We start from the raw sequence: 20,753 nt of genomic DNA on the forward strand, positions 1-20,753 counted from the left end.
CACAGATCACACATTTCTTCAGCACCCTTTTTACCATCTGTCTTCCTCGAACGACCCAGAACTGTTCCCGCAGTTCTGTCAGAGTCTCAAGGGGGCCAGCGTGGAGAAGTCGTCGATGCGTGGCATTGGTTAAAAGCTCGGTAAAATGATGACTTGATGGAAGGATGATGGGATGCTTTGCATTGTCACACATGTCAGCGTTACTGAGGCGTCCTCCGACCCTCAGCACCCCGTCCTTGTCCAGGTATGCGTTTAAGTCCCGTAACGGAGAGTTGCTTTCCATGCGTGCTGAGCGTCGAACGCATTGGAGCTCTCTCTGAAACGCCTCCTGTTGAACCTGCATGATCAGGCACGTTTGAGCTTGTGCTACTTCTTCGGTCGTCAAATAACCCTCGCGTTTTTGGCTGGGATGTCTAGAGTTATGTATAAATCGTCGTATCCAGGCAACAACTCGAACAAGCTTCGAGAGGGAACTGTGGCGCTGCATAGGCAAAACCTGTTCTTCTGTCAGTGTCACGCTATGGACTCGAACTTGTTTCTTCTCTTCATCAGCCGCGGTCATATCAACACCTGCTTCATGCGTTGGCCAGGCAGCAGGTGACTTCGTGAGCCATGGCGGTCCGTTCCACCATGCCGCACTCGACTTGAATGCTTCAGGTGTCACCCCTCTTGTGAGCAGATCAGCCGGATTTTCTAGTCCAGGACAATGGTTCCAAAGCTCTGGATCAGTCAGCTGTTGGATCTCCAATACTCGATTGGCCACAAAGGGCTTCCACTGCTGAGCAGAACCTCGCACCCAATGTAGTGCGATTGTTGAGTCTGTCCAGAGGTACCAGCTGGCAACTTGTAGGTTCAACGACCTAGTAAGGTAGTCCTTTAGCCGTGCCCCTATCACCATTCCCATCAATTCAAGTCTTGGGAGAGAAAGTTTCTTTAGCGGCGCCACCCGGGTCTTGGACAAAACTAAAGTCACCCTCATTGGTGCAATCTGCGTGCACAGGTACGCCACAGCCCCATAAGCCTTGGGACTGGCATCTGTGAATATGTGGACTTCATTTCGGTCATCCTCAGGAAGCTCAACGCACCTTCGGGGTACTGTTACTTTCGTTAAGTGGTGCAGTGCTGTATGCCACTGCGTCCATCTTGTTTGAACCTCTTCAGGTAGTGGCGCGTCCCAGTCGACACCCAGTTCCCAGAGGGTTTGGAACATCAGCTTGGCTGTCACGGTGACTGGGGAAAGGAGTCCTAATGGGTCATAAATGCGAGATGATGCCTGGAGAATGAATCGTTTCGTGTTGCAGTTCCGGTCTAGGAATTCCAAAACAGGCCTCATGGAGAACGCCAGGCAATCGCTGTCTTTGTCCCAGACAAGTCCTAACACTCGAGAAACGCTAGGGGTGGTACACTCTACTTGATTTAGAACACACCCGGTTCCTTCCTTGTTGAATAGCTGCTGCAGCTCCGTAGAATTTGTGTTCCACTTCCGCATTGTCATTCCGGCTAGCTTCATGACATGTAATGTTTGTCGATAGAACTGTTCCGCCTCTTCCTCGGTGTTCGCTCCGGTGATAAGATCATCGACGTAGAGTCTTTCGGCTAGTGATTTCGGTGTTTCCGGATAGTCCTCTGTTATCGACAAGTGGTGACGTAGTGTGGCTGCGAGAAGGAACGGGCTACTGGTCGCTCCGAAAGGAACCCTTGTCATCCTCCAAACCTCTACAGGAGGGTTCGGCTCTTGCTTCGTTGGCATTCGTTCGTACCAGAAAAATCGCAGAGCGTCACGATCTTCCAGTCTCAGTGATATCTGTAGAAATGCCTTCTCAATGTCTGCACTGAGGCCGATACGATGAATCCGAAAGTTCAGTAACACTTTCAGGAGGACTGGATTCAGGTTTGGTCCTGGCTCTAGTGCGTCATTCAGAGACAAACACCCTGGTTCTCTTGACGACGCATCAAACACGACTCTGACCTTGGTCGAGAGGCTGTCAGGTCGTAACACAGCACGGTGAGGCATGTAGTACACTCGGTTCTCTGCCTTGTCTGCATTCGGGGAAATCTTTTCCGCAAATCCTTGCTGGAGATACTGGCGAATTGTCTGATCATACTCAGTCAGCATCACATCGTCCCTAAGGAACTTCTTTGTGAGGCTCACCAGACGCTTCCTCGCAACTCCTTCATTGTCTGCCAGCTGAAGGTTCATTGGCTTCCAAGGTAAGGCCACCTCATACCGTCCGGTAGTTAGCTTGATGGATGATGTAAATGCTCTGACAACTTCATTCTCCTCTTCCTTTTGTGGGAGGTTAGGATCGGTGATGCCCATGCTTTCCAGCTCCCAAAATGACCGGAGCTCGGTAGACAATGAGCATGTGCTTCCACCCACATGGGCCTTCAGAACTGCCGCAGTAGAACAGGAGGCAGTCAAACCGCTGTGGGGAATCGGTCCTTGAAGTGTCCATCCAAAGTCTGTTTTGACAGCGACTAGAGCGCCTTGCACTTTTTGGACCTCACCAGAGACAAGAGTCCAATAGTAGTCAGCACCAATAAGGATGTCAATGCCATGTCTTGTTAACTGGGCTGGTGGCAAGGTGACGTCTGCCAGCTCAGCCATCTGTACTTGGACTCCTTGCACTACACTCTCAGGTAGAAGAAGATGATCGGAGCAAATCTCTGGTATCTCCAGAGCTTCTAGGCAGTGCTTCTTTTGGCTGTACTGGCTCCTTAGCCAGATTCGTACCCTTCTGCGTTTTTCCTTGATGATGTTTCCTGCTCCTCCAAAAGGATAGATAGTAATGTCTTCTTCACCAACAACCTCGAGCTGCAGCTTACGTGAAAGTTCTTCCATCACAAAGATTCGTTGGCTTCCTCCATCCAAAAGGATGCGCGTGAGAGCTCTTTGCTGTTTCCCTTCCGCCCAGACCTGAGCTGTTTGAAGTAGTACAGCAGGTGTTTTATCGCTCTTCCTGCCAGTTGAAGAGTGTAACTCTGCTGCGGTGTTTTTACTTTTCTTCCAGGATGGGTCACACATTTGAGTTATGTGCCTTCGCCCGCATGTTTCACATGTGATTCTTTTGTTGCGACATTCTTTAGAGGTGTGTCCCTTGATCAAACACCGGAAACATCGTCCTGCTTCTCGAAATCTTTGCTTCTTCTCCTCCAGAGAAATTGATGTCTGACAATTTCGTGTAGCGTGGTTCTTCGTGGCACAGAATGCGCACGGTTCAGTCTGCTTGGAGCGACTAGTTGAGGAAAGAGCAGCGGCTGATCCCTTCAGAGAAGCCTTTCCACCTTCTGTTATTTTGGTATGGCTCATACCCTTGGCTTCTCGCTGACGAACTTGTTGAGCCTCTTCACGGCTCTCCACTTCGAGCTTAAGGAAGCGTTGTAGGCTCTCTATTTTGATACAGTCGTTTTCCTTGTCTGTAGGACGTCGACACTTGTGGTAATCAATGACTAACTCTCCCGGCAGCATTCTCAGTAGTGCAGAGCAGAGCATAGCCCCGTAAGTGTCACTCTTCACCCCGAGCGCGGTGAGAGCGGCCATATTACGTTGCAAGTGGTCATAGAGACGTCGCAATCCGCTCACCTCGCTCGAGTGTCGTACTGCTGGCAAATCAAGTAGTTGGGAGAGGTGTTCTTGAATGAGAACGTCAGTCCGACCGAAGCGCTCCCTGAGAAGCTCAACGACGGTATCGTAGTTTTCTCCCGTTGCTTGAATGCCGGCTATCGCCGATGCTGCCTTTCCCGTAAGCGCCGACCGCAGGTACAGGAACTTCTCAGCGTTAGAGAGGCTGTCGTTGTCATGTATGGCTTGCTTGTACTGTTCCCAGAAGGGTTGCCAATCGGTAGCTGCACCGCCAAACCGTTGAAGCTCCAGTTTCGGCAGCTTCACCTTAGAGGTTGCAACGTGTCCGTCGCCGTCGTTGTGAATCCGCGTTGTACCGGTTTGGGGCCTCGCTCGTCGGAGTTCCTCTACCTCCTGTGCGATGGTGGCGATGTACGCGACGATCTTGTCGTCATATTCAATCGTGCGGGCGTAGTTTTGCTGAACGTCTCCGTCAGGTACCAGTGGTTCGATGGATGCGTTCACGTTGCTCAGCTGTATTCGCAACTCACTGAGCCTCACCGATAATACGTTGAGGCTTCGCTCGTCGGAGTGGCTTGCGATAGCTGCGTCGATGTCGGAGATCAGCCTCGTTACTTGAGACCTCAGAGCCGTCCGCTTCTGCTTTAGTCGTTCATGGCGTCTCTGGGTCTCGCGGCGTTGCTGGCGTTGCGGCGTCACTAGGCCTCGTTGGGCGAGAACTTCGGTAGCGTCGTTGGAGTTCGCTCTCTTGCGGCGTCCCTTGGCTCGTTTCGTTGCGGCGTCACTAGGCCTCGTTGAGTAATGTCAGCAGCGTCGCTGGAGCTCGCTCTCTTGCGGCGTCCCTTGACTCGTTGAGTGATAACGTCGGTAGCGTCGTTGGAGCTCTTCTCTTGCGGCGTCCCTTGGCGCGTTTTCTTGGCGCGTTTCGTTGCGACGTCACTAGGCCTCGTTGAGTGATAACGTCGGTAGCGTCGTTGGAGCTCGCTCTCTTGTGGCGTCCTTTGGCTCATTTCGTTGCGGGTGGATGCCCCGTCGTCATTCCGTCGTGACTATATCGTTGTCATCCCGGGTTTCGGCACCAAAATGTTAGAACTCCGCCATGAGGAACGAGCCGTACGCCATGTTTTGACAAAACCAAAACAGAAGATGACGATGTTTATTGGGATTGCGTCATGTGCGATGGCTATACAAGAAAACGAAAATTGAGTTTCTTCACATCACTAAGAACTCGTTCACGTTTCAGTAGCGAAGCTTTGCTGGTGCTTATGTTTCCGGTTCAAACCTAAAATATTCGAATGAGGGAAACCAGTGACGTAAACCACGTTACGTCGAACTACTGCTGCAAGTGACAGGGTCATTTGTGCTTCATATGCTGCCCAAAACACTTCCTGAATTGATTGTCACGCGAATAGGAAACATGAGTGTATCGGTCTTGGGGCTGTATCTAGGCATAAACTCCCGCTACTACTTTTGGAGCCAGTCAAACAAGACTGTTTGACTTGCTCAAACCGGAGTAGGTAAAGTCAAACCCGAGCACGTCAAACTGGACTCCTTTTTGGAGTTTAGTTTGGACAAGTTCAAACCAGTCAAGAGCTAACACTTGTAATTCTATAATAATGCATTCTAAGCGCTGCGAGGTAACCTGAATAAATAAATAAATTATGGGCGTCGGAATAAAATGCCAAAAGATCGAAGCTCTCCAATAAAGGCTCACTCAGTATCTCAGCATAAGAATGATGCATAGATATGAATGGCGTTGCCTTCAGAAAACGGGCCACATTTCCTCATTGTAACTTTAGGAACATCGCTTTAACCTTTTGAACTCGATAACAGATACCACTGAAATCTTGGAATCTGTTCAAAGCTGCTAGCTTTGCATTTCCGTTGAGAGGAAGCGTTTGGCGATGCAAAGTGTGCTTTTCTTTCTGTGAAGGAAAAACACAATTTTTCTCAGAGACACCCGGTACATATTTGTTTTCAGTCCATTTGTGCCAACGTTCTAGTTCTAAATAGTGCTACAGACACACGGAAAAATCTAGGTCGCCCACGTATACGTCAGAAACATTTTTTTTTTAAATATCACTAGGTGAATTATTATTTTTTTTGTCTGGAAACAGGAAAGTTGGCCAAGTAGAACTTTTTTGAGTTTAATCTCAAAAGCACTCATGCAATTTGAAATGTACTGAGGTATCAGCTTATTAATTACCTTTCAGTGCTAAATTCCTTAATGCAATATTTTGAGAAAGTTGTAATAGTAGTTACTCAAATGTCAAAACTGCATTGCATTTCCGACATTTTAGTACCTGTTCTTGTCATTTATGATTGCTTCCTGCTTGTGCTAGAGTGAAGACGCACTCACCCATTCGGTCTGCCTTGTGTTGCGTTCTATGACGCGGCGTAGAAATTTCCGAACACCTGTTGGTCCATGCAGTAAACGAAACTCTTTAGAGCGATCAACATCACTGGAGACCTAGCAGTTCTGATGACAGCGTTCTGGATGTTCAATATCAAGTATGCTAAAGGGTGCCTCAAGTCTGTCATTGAAAGGTTGGTTTTCAGACTGAATGTTTAAAGCTGAGGCCTCCTGCCATCATGTTCACAAAAAGTAAAGTAATTGTGTATCACAAAAGTTGCCAGTTTAGCGGTTTTTCCGCTAACTTTAGGTGTGTCGACAGTTGTCTGATGAGTAATTTATTTTCTTGCGGGTGGCAGGCTCCTTGGGAATTTTTGTGGCCATTTCGCTTATTTCCTGAGGATTTTGTGGGATTATATTTTTATTTCTTTATCATGAATGGCTTAACTTCTGGAGAAGGTAGAGCCATCGGGTAAAGCCACTTTTGATTATTCGTAGCAAACTTAAAAAATAACCCTACCACAGATTCTAGGGGTGTCCAGGAGCGTCTCCCCTGAAATCGACTCAATCCACATGTTTTGCAGAAAGGTTTGTTTTGGAATAGTGACATCTGGCTCGTCTGATGATGCAGCCAAGTCTTAAAGTTCTGGGTCCTATAGCACTTCTTTCTTTTAATTGACACTAGGATTTGAATTTTTCAGGCGACTACTGGAAGTTACAAGTTCTGCCAGACGACCCAGACACCGCTACTTCAGAACAGAATTGCGTAAAAGACATGCCGATAACTTCAGCATGGTATGGCGTCGAGCTCCCATTCAAAATGGCCCGAAGTGGTCGTAATGGGCACTACAACAGCAGAAGCCACAATTGGCAAGTTGTGGGGTCTGTTTAGTCGTTTTGGGCTACCAAATATGATTGCGACCGACAATGGTCCTCAATTTATTGCTGACCAGTTTGAAACATTTTTAAAGAAAACGGCGTGGGACATGTGAAGACGGCCCCCTATCATTCATCGAGCAATGGGCTAGCAAAATGTTTTCAGAGTCAAAGTCAAAAGTCTTTATTTCTCTCCGTTTGGAGAGGGGAGGCAGAGAAAAAGGCAACTCCGTGTTGCTTGACGAGCGTCTGTCCTCCCCCCCCCCCCCCCTTTTTACAGCAGCAGAGAAAAAATATATACACGTACACACATTCATACAAATTCACAATCTCTACACCAATAAAAAGAAAATAAGTGGGCTAAATCGTACAATCGATTCATGTTTTAGCTATTCAGGAACATATTTAAGAAAATCATTAAAAAAACAGAAAGTACATTCTTCCGAGTTCCACTAAAAGTATTTATATTCAATTCAATGCAACAATTTAAAAGGCGCTGTAGTGTATATTTTAGCATGTGATTGCCGTAATTGGTCCTGGAGTGCTATACTGCCCACGCATCTTCAGAACGAGTGATGTAGAGCGTTTTCTTGAACTGAAGATTTGAGATCGATAAAAGTAAACTGTTGGTACCAAACGACTTTTTATAGGCAAAAGCTAATTTGTAATTATAGTGACTGGTAATTTGCACAATATTAAATTATTTAAACAATGGTTTCGTATGACTGTCGTGGCTAGTATGACATATCATACGAATCACTCTCTTCTGAAGAATATGCATTTGATTGATATTAGTTAAGGTCGTTATTTCCCATACCAAAAAGCAATAGTAATATTGAGCATAAAATATAGAGTTGTAAACGAGTATCATGGCCAAACTAGGAATCAAGTGGCGATATCTGTATATTATACCCACAGCCTTCGATAGCTTTTTACATGTGTATTGCACCATATCGTTTCAAGTCATGTACTGATTAAAGATTACCCCCAAGACTTTCACACTCTCAACTATATCGATAGTGCCTGTACCAAGCAAAAGTACAGACCTAGGACTACAATTTGTATTTCGATATCTAAACACCGCGACCTTTGTTTTACTTACGTTTATTTGCAGGGAACTTGATGATGCCCAAGCATTTAATTGATAAAGATAATGGTTTGCATCGCTTATAATTTTATTTATCACTCTCTCACGCTATCACACTCAAAACGCTTTGCGAAAGGATGCAAGGGGTCAACCCCTGAACCTTAGGCTGGCCAGTTTCCTGCTCACGTACAGACCCCACGCCACATGCGACCACGCTCCAGAGCCCAACTGAGCTGCTACTTGGACGTTGACTGACGACTCGCCTGGATCGTCTAAAGCCATCCACTGATCTGAACGTCCAGAAAGTCCAATTCCGACAGCTAGTCAGCTGGTGGTAATCGAGAACGCCAGTTCCAGATTGGGGAGACGGTGTACGTGAAGAATTTTAGCCGAGGGGGGGGGGGGGGGGGGGGGGAGGGGGGGAGAGAGAGAATTGGTTGCAGGGAGTCATCATCGCTCGAGCAGGACCACTGTCCTACCGGGTGTGAGCTAAAACACCTGGTGGTAGGTTTGTTTGGCGAAGACACCTGGACCACCTGAGGGAGTGTGCGTCTACCGTTCTTGACATGGTCGAATACGAGCTAATGCTTCCGTGTTTGGGACCCCCTGATCGAGTGTCAGAGCTGGCAAGTGACTCCGCAGCTACGGAAGCGGGCGTGTGTGTCAGTACGAAACCTAGTGTAATTCAAGCACTACCATAATGCCAGCCTCAGCCTCGCTATCCACAGAGAACGCAGCGTGCCCCGAACTGGCATCACGATTTTCAGATGTAATTTTCAACTAAGGTTGTATTGTTGGATTATTTACGACAGCACCAGCGCGCGCTCACGCCAACGTGACCGGATAGCTCCCGCCTCGCATTCCAGTGTCAGCCCTGTTTCTAACGCTGCATGTCTGTGCCCTTATGTCATTAACCCAGTGGTTCTTTTCCCTTACGCCATTAAATATGCCTGAACCACCTTCTGCTCGGAGGTATCCTCAAAAAGCTACACTGCGCGACAAGTCCATGATATCACGGGTCATTCCGGAATGACCATCTCGGCCGTGAAGGCGAAGCCGATCCGCCTCTCCTCCACGCGCCCGAAATGCCGAGAGAGAAAACATGTGGAAAGGAGGTGACTGCCGACCACCGTGCTTCCAACTAAATCGCGTCTTGCGCCGTCAACATTGCTCTAAATGTGGTTGTTTTTTGTTCGTGTAAAATTTGTTTTGGACACGCGTGTCTCAATCAGATTGTTTCAAAGTACTTTTTTTTTTTCTTTTCTTTTCAGGGGCCCTTTGATGGGGGTTTCAGTTCTCTGCTGTAGTCGGGCAATTTGATCAGTGCAGCTAGGCCAAAACACTGCTTTTCTCTTTCTGTATCTCTTCGTTCTCCCAGCATCGCTTCCAGCCCAGGGGATACGCGGAGCAGTATTTGGTCAACCTTCCGTGAAGTTCGCCGACGAGCAGCGTTCTTTCACTACGACTACATCACATATTACACCACGCCCGGGCCCAAACTAGTATACTGTCGTGTCAGAAGGGCCGCGCGACCTCTGTCAAATGTAGGCCTCGACTCTGTAGCGGCGCTGGCGTCGATGCACCTCAGCGTTGTCCCGTGTCTCGCGCCGACGTTCTTATTGGCTTACTGGCGCTATAGCTTTCACCATTTACTGAGCCATGCCGGAGGAACGGAGCACGCGGTCTCAACTAATTCATTTCGAAGTCTCGATCTGGAAACGCGTCTCGGATTCATCCGCGTCTGGCGTCCTCATTGCGCAGGCGCTCCGGCTCGCGCCCCTCGCTGCTGCAGGCTCTCCCGCCTCGGCCTTCCTTGCCGATTTCCGCGGTGGGCGTGCCCAGGACCGGGCCAGAACAAATAGGAGGCCGCATCCTCACTTTTTCTTCCTAATCGGCCCATCGGCCGCTGCTATTCTTCAGGGAGAGGCGTCGATCGTTAGCGATATTTCCCCGCCGTAATCGACAACGGCAAACACTCTTCCACGCGCGAGATGAACGACTCCGCGCCGCGCACGCACCATTAACCCCCCGCCGCCGCCGAGCAAGAAAACAGTGCGAGAGGAGCCCCGAAGCAGGCCATGCGATAGAAGAAAGCAAAGCGCTCCAAAAGCGCAATTAGCCCCCAACTTTAAAACAATTAATTAGGCAGCCCAAACCCCGCCTCAGTGCAAACAAAGGGGGGCCCTCGCAGAGCTAGCCGCCTTCTTCCCGTCGCTACCCTCGCCACCACCGGCGGTCTTTTGCTGCCTCTTCAGCCGCCTGCTGGGGAAGTCCCTCGGATCTGTCAGCAGCTTCAGCTGCACGTAGCGATGTAGCGATAAGACGTTACGTCTAACAAAACTCCTACGAGTTTTAATATGCAAAAGTAAAAGAAAACAGGCGTGGATATAAAAATAACAAAATAAGGTCGTACATACAGAGAAGGCCACGACGTGTACGCGTCTATGGCTGAAGTATATATACGCCAAAATGGAGCGATCGGCAAACATCGGCATGTGTGTATTTTAGCGGCTCATTTGCGATCGGTAATGGCGGCTCCGGCGTAGCTTCTATACGCGTTCTGTATATCGGAGGGGGAAACAAAGATAGAGAGAGAGAAAGACAGAGGACTTGTGTTCTTCCTGCACGCAGAAGGCAGCGAGGGTAGGCTCGGCGCTGGCATTACAATAATGACGATGATCAAGACGCCGCTTCATGACGCGCTCTGGACCGCGCAGCAGCCTCGCCATGCGACGGCAAGTGGCGGTGCCTTCTGCTTATAATTAAGCCGGCGAATCAATAAATCACACCCGATTCGGCCTTCTCTTTCCTTTCTTTTTTCGCTTACTTTTTTTTTTCCTTCTTGGCGGCCAGCAGGAACGCGCAGGCGCCTTGTTCTTCCATTGCTGCGCGGTTAATTGCTCGGCTACTTTTTGATCGCGTATCCTTTGTTCCGTCTATGTTTTTGTTTCTGTTTTGGGTTGCGTAGGTACAAGGAAGGAGAGGAGGGATTCTGATAAAGGTGGCGTCTTGACTGGATGATGCCCCCCCCTCTCTCTCGCTGCTTTCTTTCTGTGTGCTTGACGGCGAAGCTTTCGGCGCCTGCCTCTTAGCAGGCTCGTTGGCGTTGGCAAAGCGGGGCGCTTGTCTGAACAGGCTGTAATTACAGTCGTCCGTGTTTGCCAATTAAGGCCCTCGCAGCTTCTTCATTAGCCCCGAAAGCTGGTGTGTAATGAAAGCTGGCTTTCGGGGACCTTTTTTGTTTTTCTTTTTGTTTTCCTATTTCCATCGGGGCATCCGCTTTTCCCTTGTCAGTGCGCGCGCTCGGCCGTCGAAATTTCGTTCTCAGTGAGAGCGCAAATCGGCGAGATAGATGTCGCAATTACTTGTGTCCATTTTCGTCTCTTTCTCTCTCTTTGGGGGTTTGGTGGTCGGTTCCATGGGAGTGTCATTGCAAATAAGCAGCAACAAAACGTGAGTTACGAAAACGACCGACCAATGCGGAGGGCAAGTTCGTCTGCTTCTTGCGCAGGGGGTAGCGGTGACGTCAGAACGCCGAGCCCTGATTGGCTGATCGCGACCCCCTATCTGAGCGTCGTCTGCTCCTTTGCAACGCCGTCTGCTCGCAACGTCGTCTGCGTCTGTCTTACCTCTCTTGCGACTTTCGGAAGCACAGAGGCCAGATTCAAGAAACGATCTTACGCCAAAAATGTGCGTAAGACAAAACTTAAGAACAAATTCGTATTCACGAAACGAAATTTTCGTAAGTTTTCCGCAGGTTACGACGAAATCCTACGGCAGCTCCGAAGCTGTCTTACGCACTTCTTACGATCAAATCAGCATGGCCGACAGCGTCGCGGTCGCGACGACCCACGGACGTTTATTTTTCTACCTGCGCTTCTGACGCGTCCCGACTTCAAGCAGCAAGAAAAAATTAAGAAGTACTTGAAACAGACCACGACGAACAAGAACGCTGGATCCACAAACACCCGGGAAAAGCTCCAACGGCCTCGATTCCACCGAACACGACCAAACGAGCTGGACAGTTAGGCCTAGCAGGCGCTCCGCGACTCGGCGACCGTCTGCCCACGACCGGCTGGCGTGCTGAATGGAATATGCCCGCACGACCCTTGTGAACCCTTCCCGTATTATACTTTTATCGCTGACCTCAATTTTAGATTAAGAGGTCAATTTTTTGCTCTTGTTATCTCCTTGCTTCCCGAGGCAACGGTAACTCTCGCCGGTGAAGAAGCGGTGAATCTCCGACAGACGCAGGAAAAGTAAAGCAGCCATCGCTTTGACTAGCAGACGTAAAGCAGACGACGTTAACTGCGCCAACCCGCCGACGCCGTTAAAGAGTGAGGGGTCTCGCCGCACACGAATGAAGGGAAAAAGTATTTGTAGGGAACTTGCGGACACTAACACGCTCACTCTCGGTTCTAAGCAAACAAACCTCGGCGCTCCGGGACACCTCGCCAGTGAGTCCTTTGACTTCCCTCCTTGATGCGCGTCTGCTAGTTTTAGACAAAAACAACGTACCGCTCGAGTTATTTCGTCTGCCCTCTCTTAAAGGCGAAGGCGAGTTCGCTCCGAAAGTCGCAGGAAAGGTAAGACAGGCACAGACGACGTTGCGAGCAGACGACGTTGCAAATGAGCAGACGACGCTGAGATAGGGGGTCGCGATTAGCCAATCAGGGCTCGGCGTTCTGACGTTACCGCTACTTCCTTTCTCATGCGCAGAAGACGAAAATGAGTCCACTTGCGAGGCGTATATACAGATTTGGATCGACAGAATTTCCGTGTGTCCTCAATGTATGTATGTATTTTTGTAAGCGGAAGCATTTCCGAGAAGTACCCCAACTTCACTAGGAACATACGCACACTGAGAATGAAGGAACTGCGTCGTTGTATGTAAACCTAAAGTGCTTCGGCAGATTCAGCCATCGGCCTTATGCACGTTACCGGAAAAGAGATCGCATATGCTATTACAGCTATCATATTGACAGGTATTCGTTAGAAGACTGAGTAAATCACTTGAAAGGGTTTTGGTGGTTACTACAAAATTAAGGGCGATTTATCTGACTACTTGATTATATACCTTTATTTTATTTTTGTATTACCGGGTGATTCAAGGAGACGGCAGGCTCTTTAAATCGACCGCAAAATTCGGTTTCTTAACCTATCGCGCTACTACTTTGTGCAGCGTTGCCCACAGATGGTGAATTTTTTTTTTGTAAAATTTGCAAAGAGCGAATTTACCGGAGGAAAAAGTAAAGAAAGAAAAAGGCTTCGCTCCTATGGAAACGCAGCGACGCCATCGGTCTTCAAACAACACGGCGCCGTTTCGTACGGGACACGAGAGATGGCGCAACGAACGCCGCCAACGAACGAGCATACGGCTCCGAGAGCCGGCGTTTTTAGCAGACGATCTTTTCGACTCAAATGCGGCGCGCGTTCCGCAAACGGCGACAGTCACAGAAACAAAAACAGGCGCGATAACAACAAGCAACTGCAGTTCCTTGTCTGCTAAAAACGCCGGCTCTCGGCGTCGTCTGCTCGTTCGTTGGCGGCAGTTGGCGTCGCGACCGCTTGCGCCATCTCTTGTCTCCCGTGCGAAACGGCGCCGTGTTGTTTGAAGACCGGTGGCTTCGCTGCGTTTCCATAGGAGCTAAGCCTTTTTCCTTCTTTACTTTTTCCTCAGGTAAATTCGCTCGTTGCAAATTTTACAAAAAAAAAAAAAAAAATGCACCATCTGTGGACAACGCTGCATAAAGTCGTAGCGCGATAGGTTAAGAAACCGAATTTTGCGGTCGATTTAAAGAGCCTGCCGTCTCCTTGAATCACCCGGTACTATTCAGCGTGTTTTCCTGGTGCCTCACGGTCACTGGCATTGCAGTTGCTGTGAATGCAACCAAAGAACTTGTTTGAAATTCCATAGAACTTTGTGCCCCTGGGCCTTCGCGCGCTCTTGCTGGCTGCTGAGACGATTGCATAGCTGGTCAAACATATATTATTTGTTTAAGAGTTGACTGTTGATATCCTTCAAGCCATCTAAGACGCAAGGCCCATAAATGGTGGCATATTTCTTGCGGGTAAAAATTTCTATTCTACGTAATAGTAACTGCTTTAGATCTAGGACCTGAAGAGTCAAAAACTTAAATGCGTTTCTTGCACAACAACAACGTTAAACGCGCGCATTCAATTAAAACGCGGTAGTTTAAATTGGGTGAGTGCGTGTTAAATAAAAGGTTTTAAAGCTTTTAATTAGTACGGTCCAGCTAGCTGAAACCTAAGGTTTAATCCTCTAAGAATCAATGTTGATTGCATCTCTGACGCCAACTCTGAACAGAGACGTATGGTCCCGCAGACGCGCAGGAGTTCCTCCTCCGCCGCCGGAGCTCACCGATGTTATCGTACCAGAGGCGAATCGGATTCGTATCAGTGACCTCGAGCGCCCCTCTTGTTGCCGCTTGAGCTGGCGCCACTATAGTACTTGCGCCCCAGTCCACTCATCCGACGGACGGAACCATATAGTCGCGAAAATGACCTGGGCGAAGAGCTGGGAAATTCGTCCACTATCCCGAGAATTACGGCTGGTTCGCACAGCACCGTTTTCTTACGTTACGAAGCTTACGTACGCTTACGTCGAGATATAACCGCAGTGAAATCACCGGCACATCTGTTCTTTGTACGACACGTTGAAACCAAATAAAGGAGTAGCTTGTCAATGGAAATACGAAACACGGCTGTACCGATGACTTGTGGTCGTATCTCGGCGTAAGCGTACGCAAGCTTCGTAAAGTAAAAGACCGTGCTGTTGAATCAGCCTTGAGCTCACAATGGTTCGTCCGCGTGTGCGGACGAACCATTGACGAACCTTAGGGGCCCGTTTCCGGCTTGAGCGGCGTCGCCGTCGGCGTAACCGCGAGGTCACGTGATCCCCTGATGTCACGTGACCCCACTCCCCCCGAGGTCATGTGACCTCCCTGACGTCACACGACCCCCCCCCCCCTAAGGTCACGTGACCTCAAGGAGTCACCTATCCCTCAGTACGCTTCCACCCTCCTCCTCAAGAGCTGCGCTCTAATCCGGCGTCAGAGGGAATTGTAAACGGCTTTCATTTTTTAATCTCACCCTCCCCGTGCGCTAGATGCTCGGTGGCGCCCTCTTTTGATTCATATGTTGCAAACCTCAAGTTCGATGATGCGTGCAAAAAATGCGGTGGAAGCTTTCTAAAGCGATGTTCACACGAGGGGAGTAGACCGACAAACTTCTCGGCGGTGCGAGGTTTTAAACCAAGCGTTTAAGTGCTATTGAGAAGTGAAATTTTTTAAAGATATATTGAACTTTCCTGTAAGGGCCTTCCTAATAAAGCCAATAATATATGATAAGCAAATAAATCACGTAAAGCTTTCGGGATGCCGAGCTGTGACGTCAACTTCGGAGGACTGCGAGGGTGGTACCAACAAACACTGTTTGGAGGCGGATCCGTTTGCTTTTGACAAGGTCTTGGCGTTAAAGGAGCGGTGCAACGATATTCAATTTGAACGTTTTTTCACTTTACACGAGCTTACTGGCACTAGTGGGACTCAAGGGTACTCGCACGCAACGCCACTGGCCAAGAAAGTCCTTTGTGGCGGTGTCATTTCAAGGACAAAAGCCAATCATTTTCATTCATTCTCTTCTTTGCACTTCTTCGCGCTGTTTAATTGGGTCGAAGGCCCAATTAAACAGCACAATAAGCGCAACGTCATGGCGTGCTCTCTACGCTTGATAGGACTAGCCGGCGGAGGAGCACGCACCGAGAGACAGCGAGTGCCGGCTAGTCCTATCAACTGCAAAGAGCACGCCATGACTTTGTGCCTCTTTCGCTGTCTGATTGGCCCTTCTGCTCGTAACACTGGCCGCGCTCGCACCTAGGGTGAAACGAAGTATAGTAGCCTTTTATTTTAGTTCACGTCACGGTCGAAGTTACTGTTTACTATTAAGCTTACAGAGTAGATCATGAAACAAAAGATCGTGGTTTTGGAACGCACTTTCGCCCAGCGCTAGAAAACACATCTGAAACCAACGAGCCCGGGCTAGCTCACTCGTGTATACTTTCACTGCCCTGCCAATTTAAAGGGGAATGGAGTATTTTACAAAGGAGCGCCTTGGGCTGTAGGCGTCCTCACCGTTGCGAAAATCGGTTGCCACTGCGGGTGCCAATGATACCACACTTGTGACGCCTTGTGCTGTAGCGCCTCCAGCGCCTTCAATAACACTTTCGCGTCTCGAGGGTTCGAGGGTCACGCGACCAACGTCATGCGACCAACGCATGACAGAAGGCATAAAAACGCTGACGCTGAAGAACAGCATATGGCGTTGCATTCTATCTTTTTGTGGTGCGTCTGTAGAAACTAGTACACGCCTTCCTCAGACACTTCGAGCGAACCGGGCTGAACCAAACCGACCCGATGAAACGACGAGCGACCAAAACAATAGTTTCCGGGGCCATTTTGTATCGCGCTGAACGGTCCTCTTCGTTACGTAACCCCCCAACGAAATGACCCGTCGTCGTACAATGGAAGAGTGGCGGCGCACGTATCTCAGGGCGATTACGTGCCGCGCGCATCGAGTTCAGCCGGGTGAGGAGCCGCCATCGGCGGGAGCGTGGCTGCACGAAGATAAAAGACCAAAGGCAGAAGGCAAAAGAGTCGAGCTCCGAGAGATGAACGGAGGGGCAATGTGTAGCACGTCCCACGAGACACGTCGTTAGCGTCAGCGCCGAGTGTGCACGCGCGCCTCGGCGCGGGAAACCAAGTGGGCGGAATTGTTGGCTCAGGACCCGCTCCCCATGAAAAGTTAATTCTATCCTGCGCCGCCGCCGCTGCCGCCGCCACCGCCGCCGCCGCGCCACCGAGCAAAACGTGGCGGGGAGAAGATGCCCGCTCTTCCTCGTACCGTAACAGGATTTCTCGAGCCTTGATTCTTCTTTTCTTGGTGTTGTGTTTTCTCGTCTCGAGATCTGTGCTAAGACGTCATGCCTCCGAGGTGGGGAGGACTGATCTGAACAAAGAAAGCGATCTATTGCGCCTAAGCTACGCTCAGACCACCGACGAAAACAAAACAACCACAACGCGTCGACGATGTGTTACACGATCAAAACTCTGCTCCGTGATGGCTCTTTTGTGCTGACAGATGGTGAAGGCCGAAAGTCGTGGGGCCATAAACACATTGCAGCAGCAATCCGGCTTCAGTCGGCTGCCTGGTCTGAAGCGGCACTTGCATTATTTGACGAGGAGAGCAAATGTTTTCGCAATTTGTGTATGTTATTGTGCTATCAGAGTCGGGCAATTGCGGCTCTACGGTCTGCTGCTGGAGCCCACAATACTCTAATATTTGTCATACAATCGATCATGTTCAAAATCGGCCAGCAAGTTTCTTCTACTCCGACTACTGATATACCGTACTAGCGACGCTGAATTAAAATCTCGAGCTTTTATCTACCAAACCTTAAATTACGACGCAAATTTTGCAGATTTCTTTCCCTCAAATTTATTACACTCTATACTCGCTGTACATCGAGAAGTAAAACTCGCTTTGCGCATTGTGTATGCGCTCCCCGAAGTGGTTCTTATCATGTTCGTTTGTCGGTGGAAGAGAGAACGCCATCGGTGTTTGAAGCATGTATGGCTTGATAAGATAACATATTGCTAATCTAAGACGCACCTAGATGTAGCTTGATTCAACAAAAAAGATGAAACTAGTATTGTTCTGAAAGTTACCGGACATCTTATGGCTGCCGTTCTTGAGATGAATACGAGAATACGAGTATAGTTAAAATTTTTGTTACCACTACTGCCCATCTCTGTTCGTTCTTTCTCCAGACAGCAAAAGACAGAAATGATCCACCCCCCTCCGCCCCCCCCCCCCTCCGCCCCCCTTTCCTTTTCCTCAAACCTACCAATTTCAAGACAGCCATCAAATAAGTTATCTTTTGATATATTAAACCTCTCGTGAGTTCTATTTATGTCGAGTATTCGAGGTATAATACTTAAATAAATAAATGAGCAAACAAACGAACATTCTGTCAGCTCTTAAAACAAAAAGATTATAAAGTAGCTTATAACGTACACATAAAAGCGTGTCGTAAGACTCACCCTACCCTGCTACACTGGTAACCAATTCTAGAGTTTCTATACTTCGTTTCAGCTTCGGTCCAGTCGCAGCCAAAGCTACAAGCGCGAGCTTCGGGCTTTCAGCATTCCTGCCAAGCACGCGCGCACGTGCAGTGCAAGCACTGTTCTGGGCCACATGCTCGCGCTCGTAGCATCGGCTGCGTCTGGACCGAAGCTGAAACGAAGTATATAAGGATCACCTTTTCGAGGGACCATGAAATGATTTTTCAACTTTTTACTCCTTAGCATTAAGGCGGCGGTCCCACGGCCCCAACCGTAATAGGGAGTTCTCGCAAATCGGTGTGGCATCTCCGCTACACCTCAGCTACGTTATCCGCTACGCCTCCGCAACTACTGCGCATACGCCAATCTAGCGCAGACCTTGCGGAGTTGCAGACGTAGTTGCGGCGGCGCCTTACAAAATAGCAGATATCGAGATACGCTGGCCGTTCGATTGTGTGTCTTTTTATCTAATTTTGTATACCTATATAAGCGTATAAATAAAGAACACAACGACGACGACGTTGAGAGGATGACACACCGGGCGACGGCGGTGCCTCAATCTGAACCCTGGTGTCTCGGAAGCGCCAGCTTCTACTTTGACTGGGCTACCTCCTTGGAGTCTGATGCTTCGACCGCAGTGGACCCCAGTGAGCAACAGCGCCATAATGTTCCGGAGGCTCCTTCATGCACCGATCGAACGGCATGCCAGATCCCCTAGCTCGCTTCTCACCCGCCCAACCCGCCTCCACGAAATCTTGACTTCTGCGAATCGGAATGCCATCCTCCCCAATACGAACAATTCATGTCGTCGTCATTATTCATGTAAATACTTATGACATTATATCATGCTCACTAGACGCGGCACCGCGGGCCTCCATGGTACGAGCTGGTGCCTTTCCGCGGTGCCGCGGCTCTCCGGAGCCAAATAAATAAAGGCTAAAAGAACAATAGTGTTTTACGTTTATAGAATACAAATTCCAAAACTATATTATACCAGTGGCGCACATCAGTGAAATAAGATAACACCGCTTTGGCGGTTCCGAAAACATGAAATACACATCCTCTATTTCCCTCCAACTTAAACTGGACAATAAAGGTCGGTCCTCAAGAACGCTGAGCCGATGCATCTTTGAGAATTGGCGGAGAACGCGTCCACTAACATAAAAGAGCGCGAGATGACAAAGAAAGGGTTGGCTTGGCCGAACTGAATCTGGCTTTAAGCAAAGCGCGATTATCGCAAGCTGGCAAGATGTGCTACGAAACATTTATCCAGAAAAAAGATTAACATTCATCATCGTGAATTAACCATGTGTTGTGTTCGAAAAGAGGCACTCTGATAAAACAAATACGATGTTGCAGTAATGGTACTTTTTACGACCGCTAGTGGCGCTGTCATAATCGCAGTACCGTAGCCCACAGAGAACGGTCTACGAAAGCACTTTTTTGAGTCTCCGCTATGCCTCTGTTAGCGGGTCTCGTAGCGGGTAGCGGATAGCGTTGCGGAAAAGCAAAAAAGATCTACAAAAACTACATAATACCACTGGCAGCTGTGCTAACGCTCCTGTTCGCAATAGAAATGTCGTGTCTGTGCGCGTGCTACGTGTTTCGTTCTTTTTTCAAATAAATTACCAATTCATCATCACTCTTTTAGTGCAGAATGTTATATGCATTTTTCAATACTTAACGTACAATAAGAAAACAAAAAGTGCAAGTTTTGATATTTTCAAAGACATACCTCTATGCATTCCAAGTTTGTAGACTTGTAATTCATCCAAGACGGGTTCTTATTTTTTTTTTTTTATTGAATCGAGGAAGGTCTCGTCTAGTTCCGTGAATGCATGTTTTTCCTAATTAGCGCACTCACATGTTTTAATAATTATTAAAAAAGAGTCTTTTTATGCTACTTTGAAGTGTCGTAGCTTAATTTCACGTCATTAGGCAGCCACGAACTAAATGATGTAGAAAACTGCATCGGGCAGTGACTGGCTATTCTCTTGGGTCACGTGACATGACGTTGAAATGTAGCTTTACACTATGCAGTCCGAGCTATGCTGGTAAAATGATGCAGTTGGCGGTGACGTCAAAATGTCGTCACGATGCACTTCGACGATGCAGTTAACTGAGTGGTCGAGACGAAGCAGGAGATTGTTCTGCATCGTAAAAGATGGTGACCCTAACATATGCATCTCTACTGTTGGGTTCGCCAGCGGATCGAGTTTTTAGAGATCACCGGGATGCTTTCGAGACGAGCGATGCGAGGTTTCTGGGCGAATTCCGGCTGACCAAAGGGGTGACTCGCTGGCTGTGCGACCAGCTTCGCGGAAAGCTCTAGCGGCGTCGTGAAGGGCCCCGTGTTCTGACGGTCGAACAAGTCCTCGCAGCTCTACGCTTCTACGCCGCTGGCTGCTTCCAGGGAACCGTCGGGAGCGGCGAAAACATTGGTGTTCAAATTGGGTTGTGTGTGTGTTTATACAGCCTAGAACTTGGTCTGCCTCACAGGGGCGACGTGTCTCCCAGCTGTAGATGAGAAATTTAGCCAGTGCGGTACAGCCGCTAGCCTGGGATCTTTAACGTGCATTACGCAGTAGTACAGAGCACTGGTGTTCACCAGTGCTCTGTGAGTCGCGTATTTGTTGATGTCACCAACGCTATCATCGATTGCCTCGGATCGAAGTGGCTGTGTTTCCAGCAAACTCAAGCAGAGAAGGCTCT

General features: G+C 48.7%; 1 protein-coding gene across 1 annotated transcript; it reads right to left on the bottom strand.

The window, feature by feature from the left end:
• Positions 1 to 908: 908 nt before the first annotated feature.
• LOC120842291 lies at positions 909 to 5,946 on the bottom strand. Its single transcript, XM_040213326.1, has 4 exons — positions 5,943 to 5,946; positions 2,153 to 4,167; positions 1,086 to 1,273; positions 909 to 1,035 (listed from the first exon to the last, which is right to left on the bottom strand). The coding sequence occupies exons 1-4, from the start codon at positions 5,944 to 5,946 to the stop codon at positions 909 to 911; spliced, it is 2,334 nt and encodes a 777-aa protein (XP_040069260.1).
• Positions 5,947 to 20,753: the final 14,807 nt, after the last annotated feature.

This window comes from Ixodes scapularis, unplaced genomic scaffold (genome assembly GCF_016920785.2).
Source record: "Ixodes scapularis isolate PalLabHiFi unplaced genomic scaffold, ASM1692078v2 PGA_scaffold3__209_contigs__length_174095766, whole genome shotgun sequence".
Classification (NCBI taxonomy): Eukaryota; Metazoa; Arthropoda; class Arachnida; order Ixodida; family Ixodidae; genus Ixodes; species Ixodes scapularis.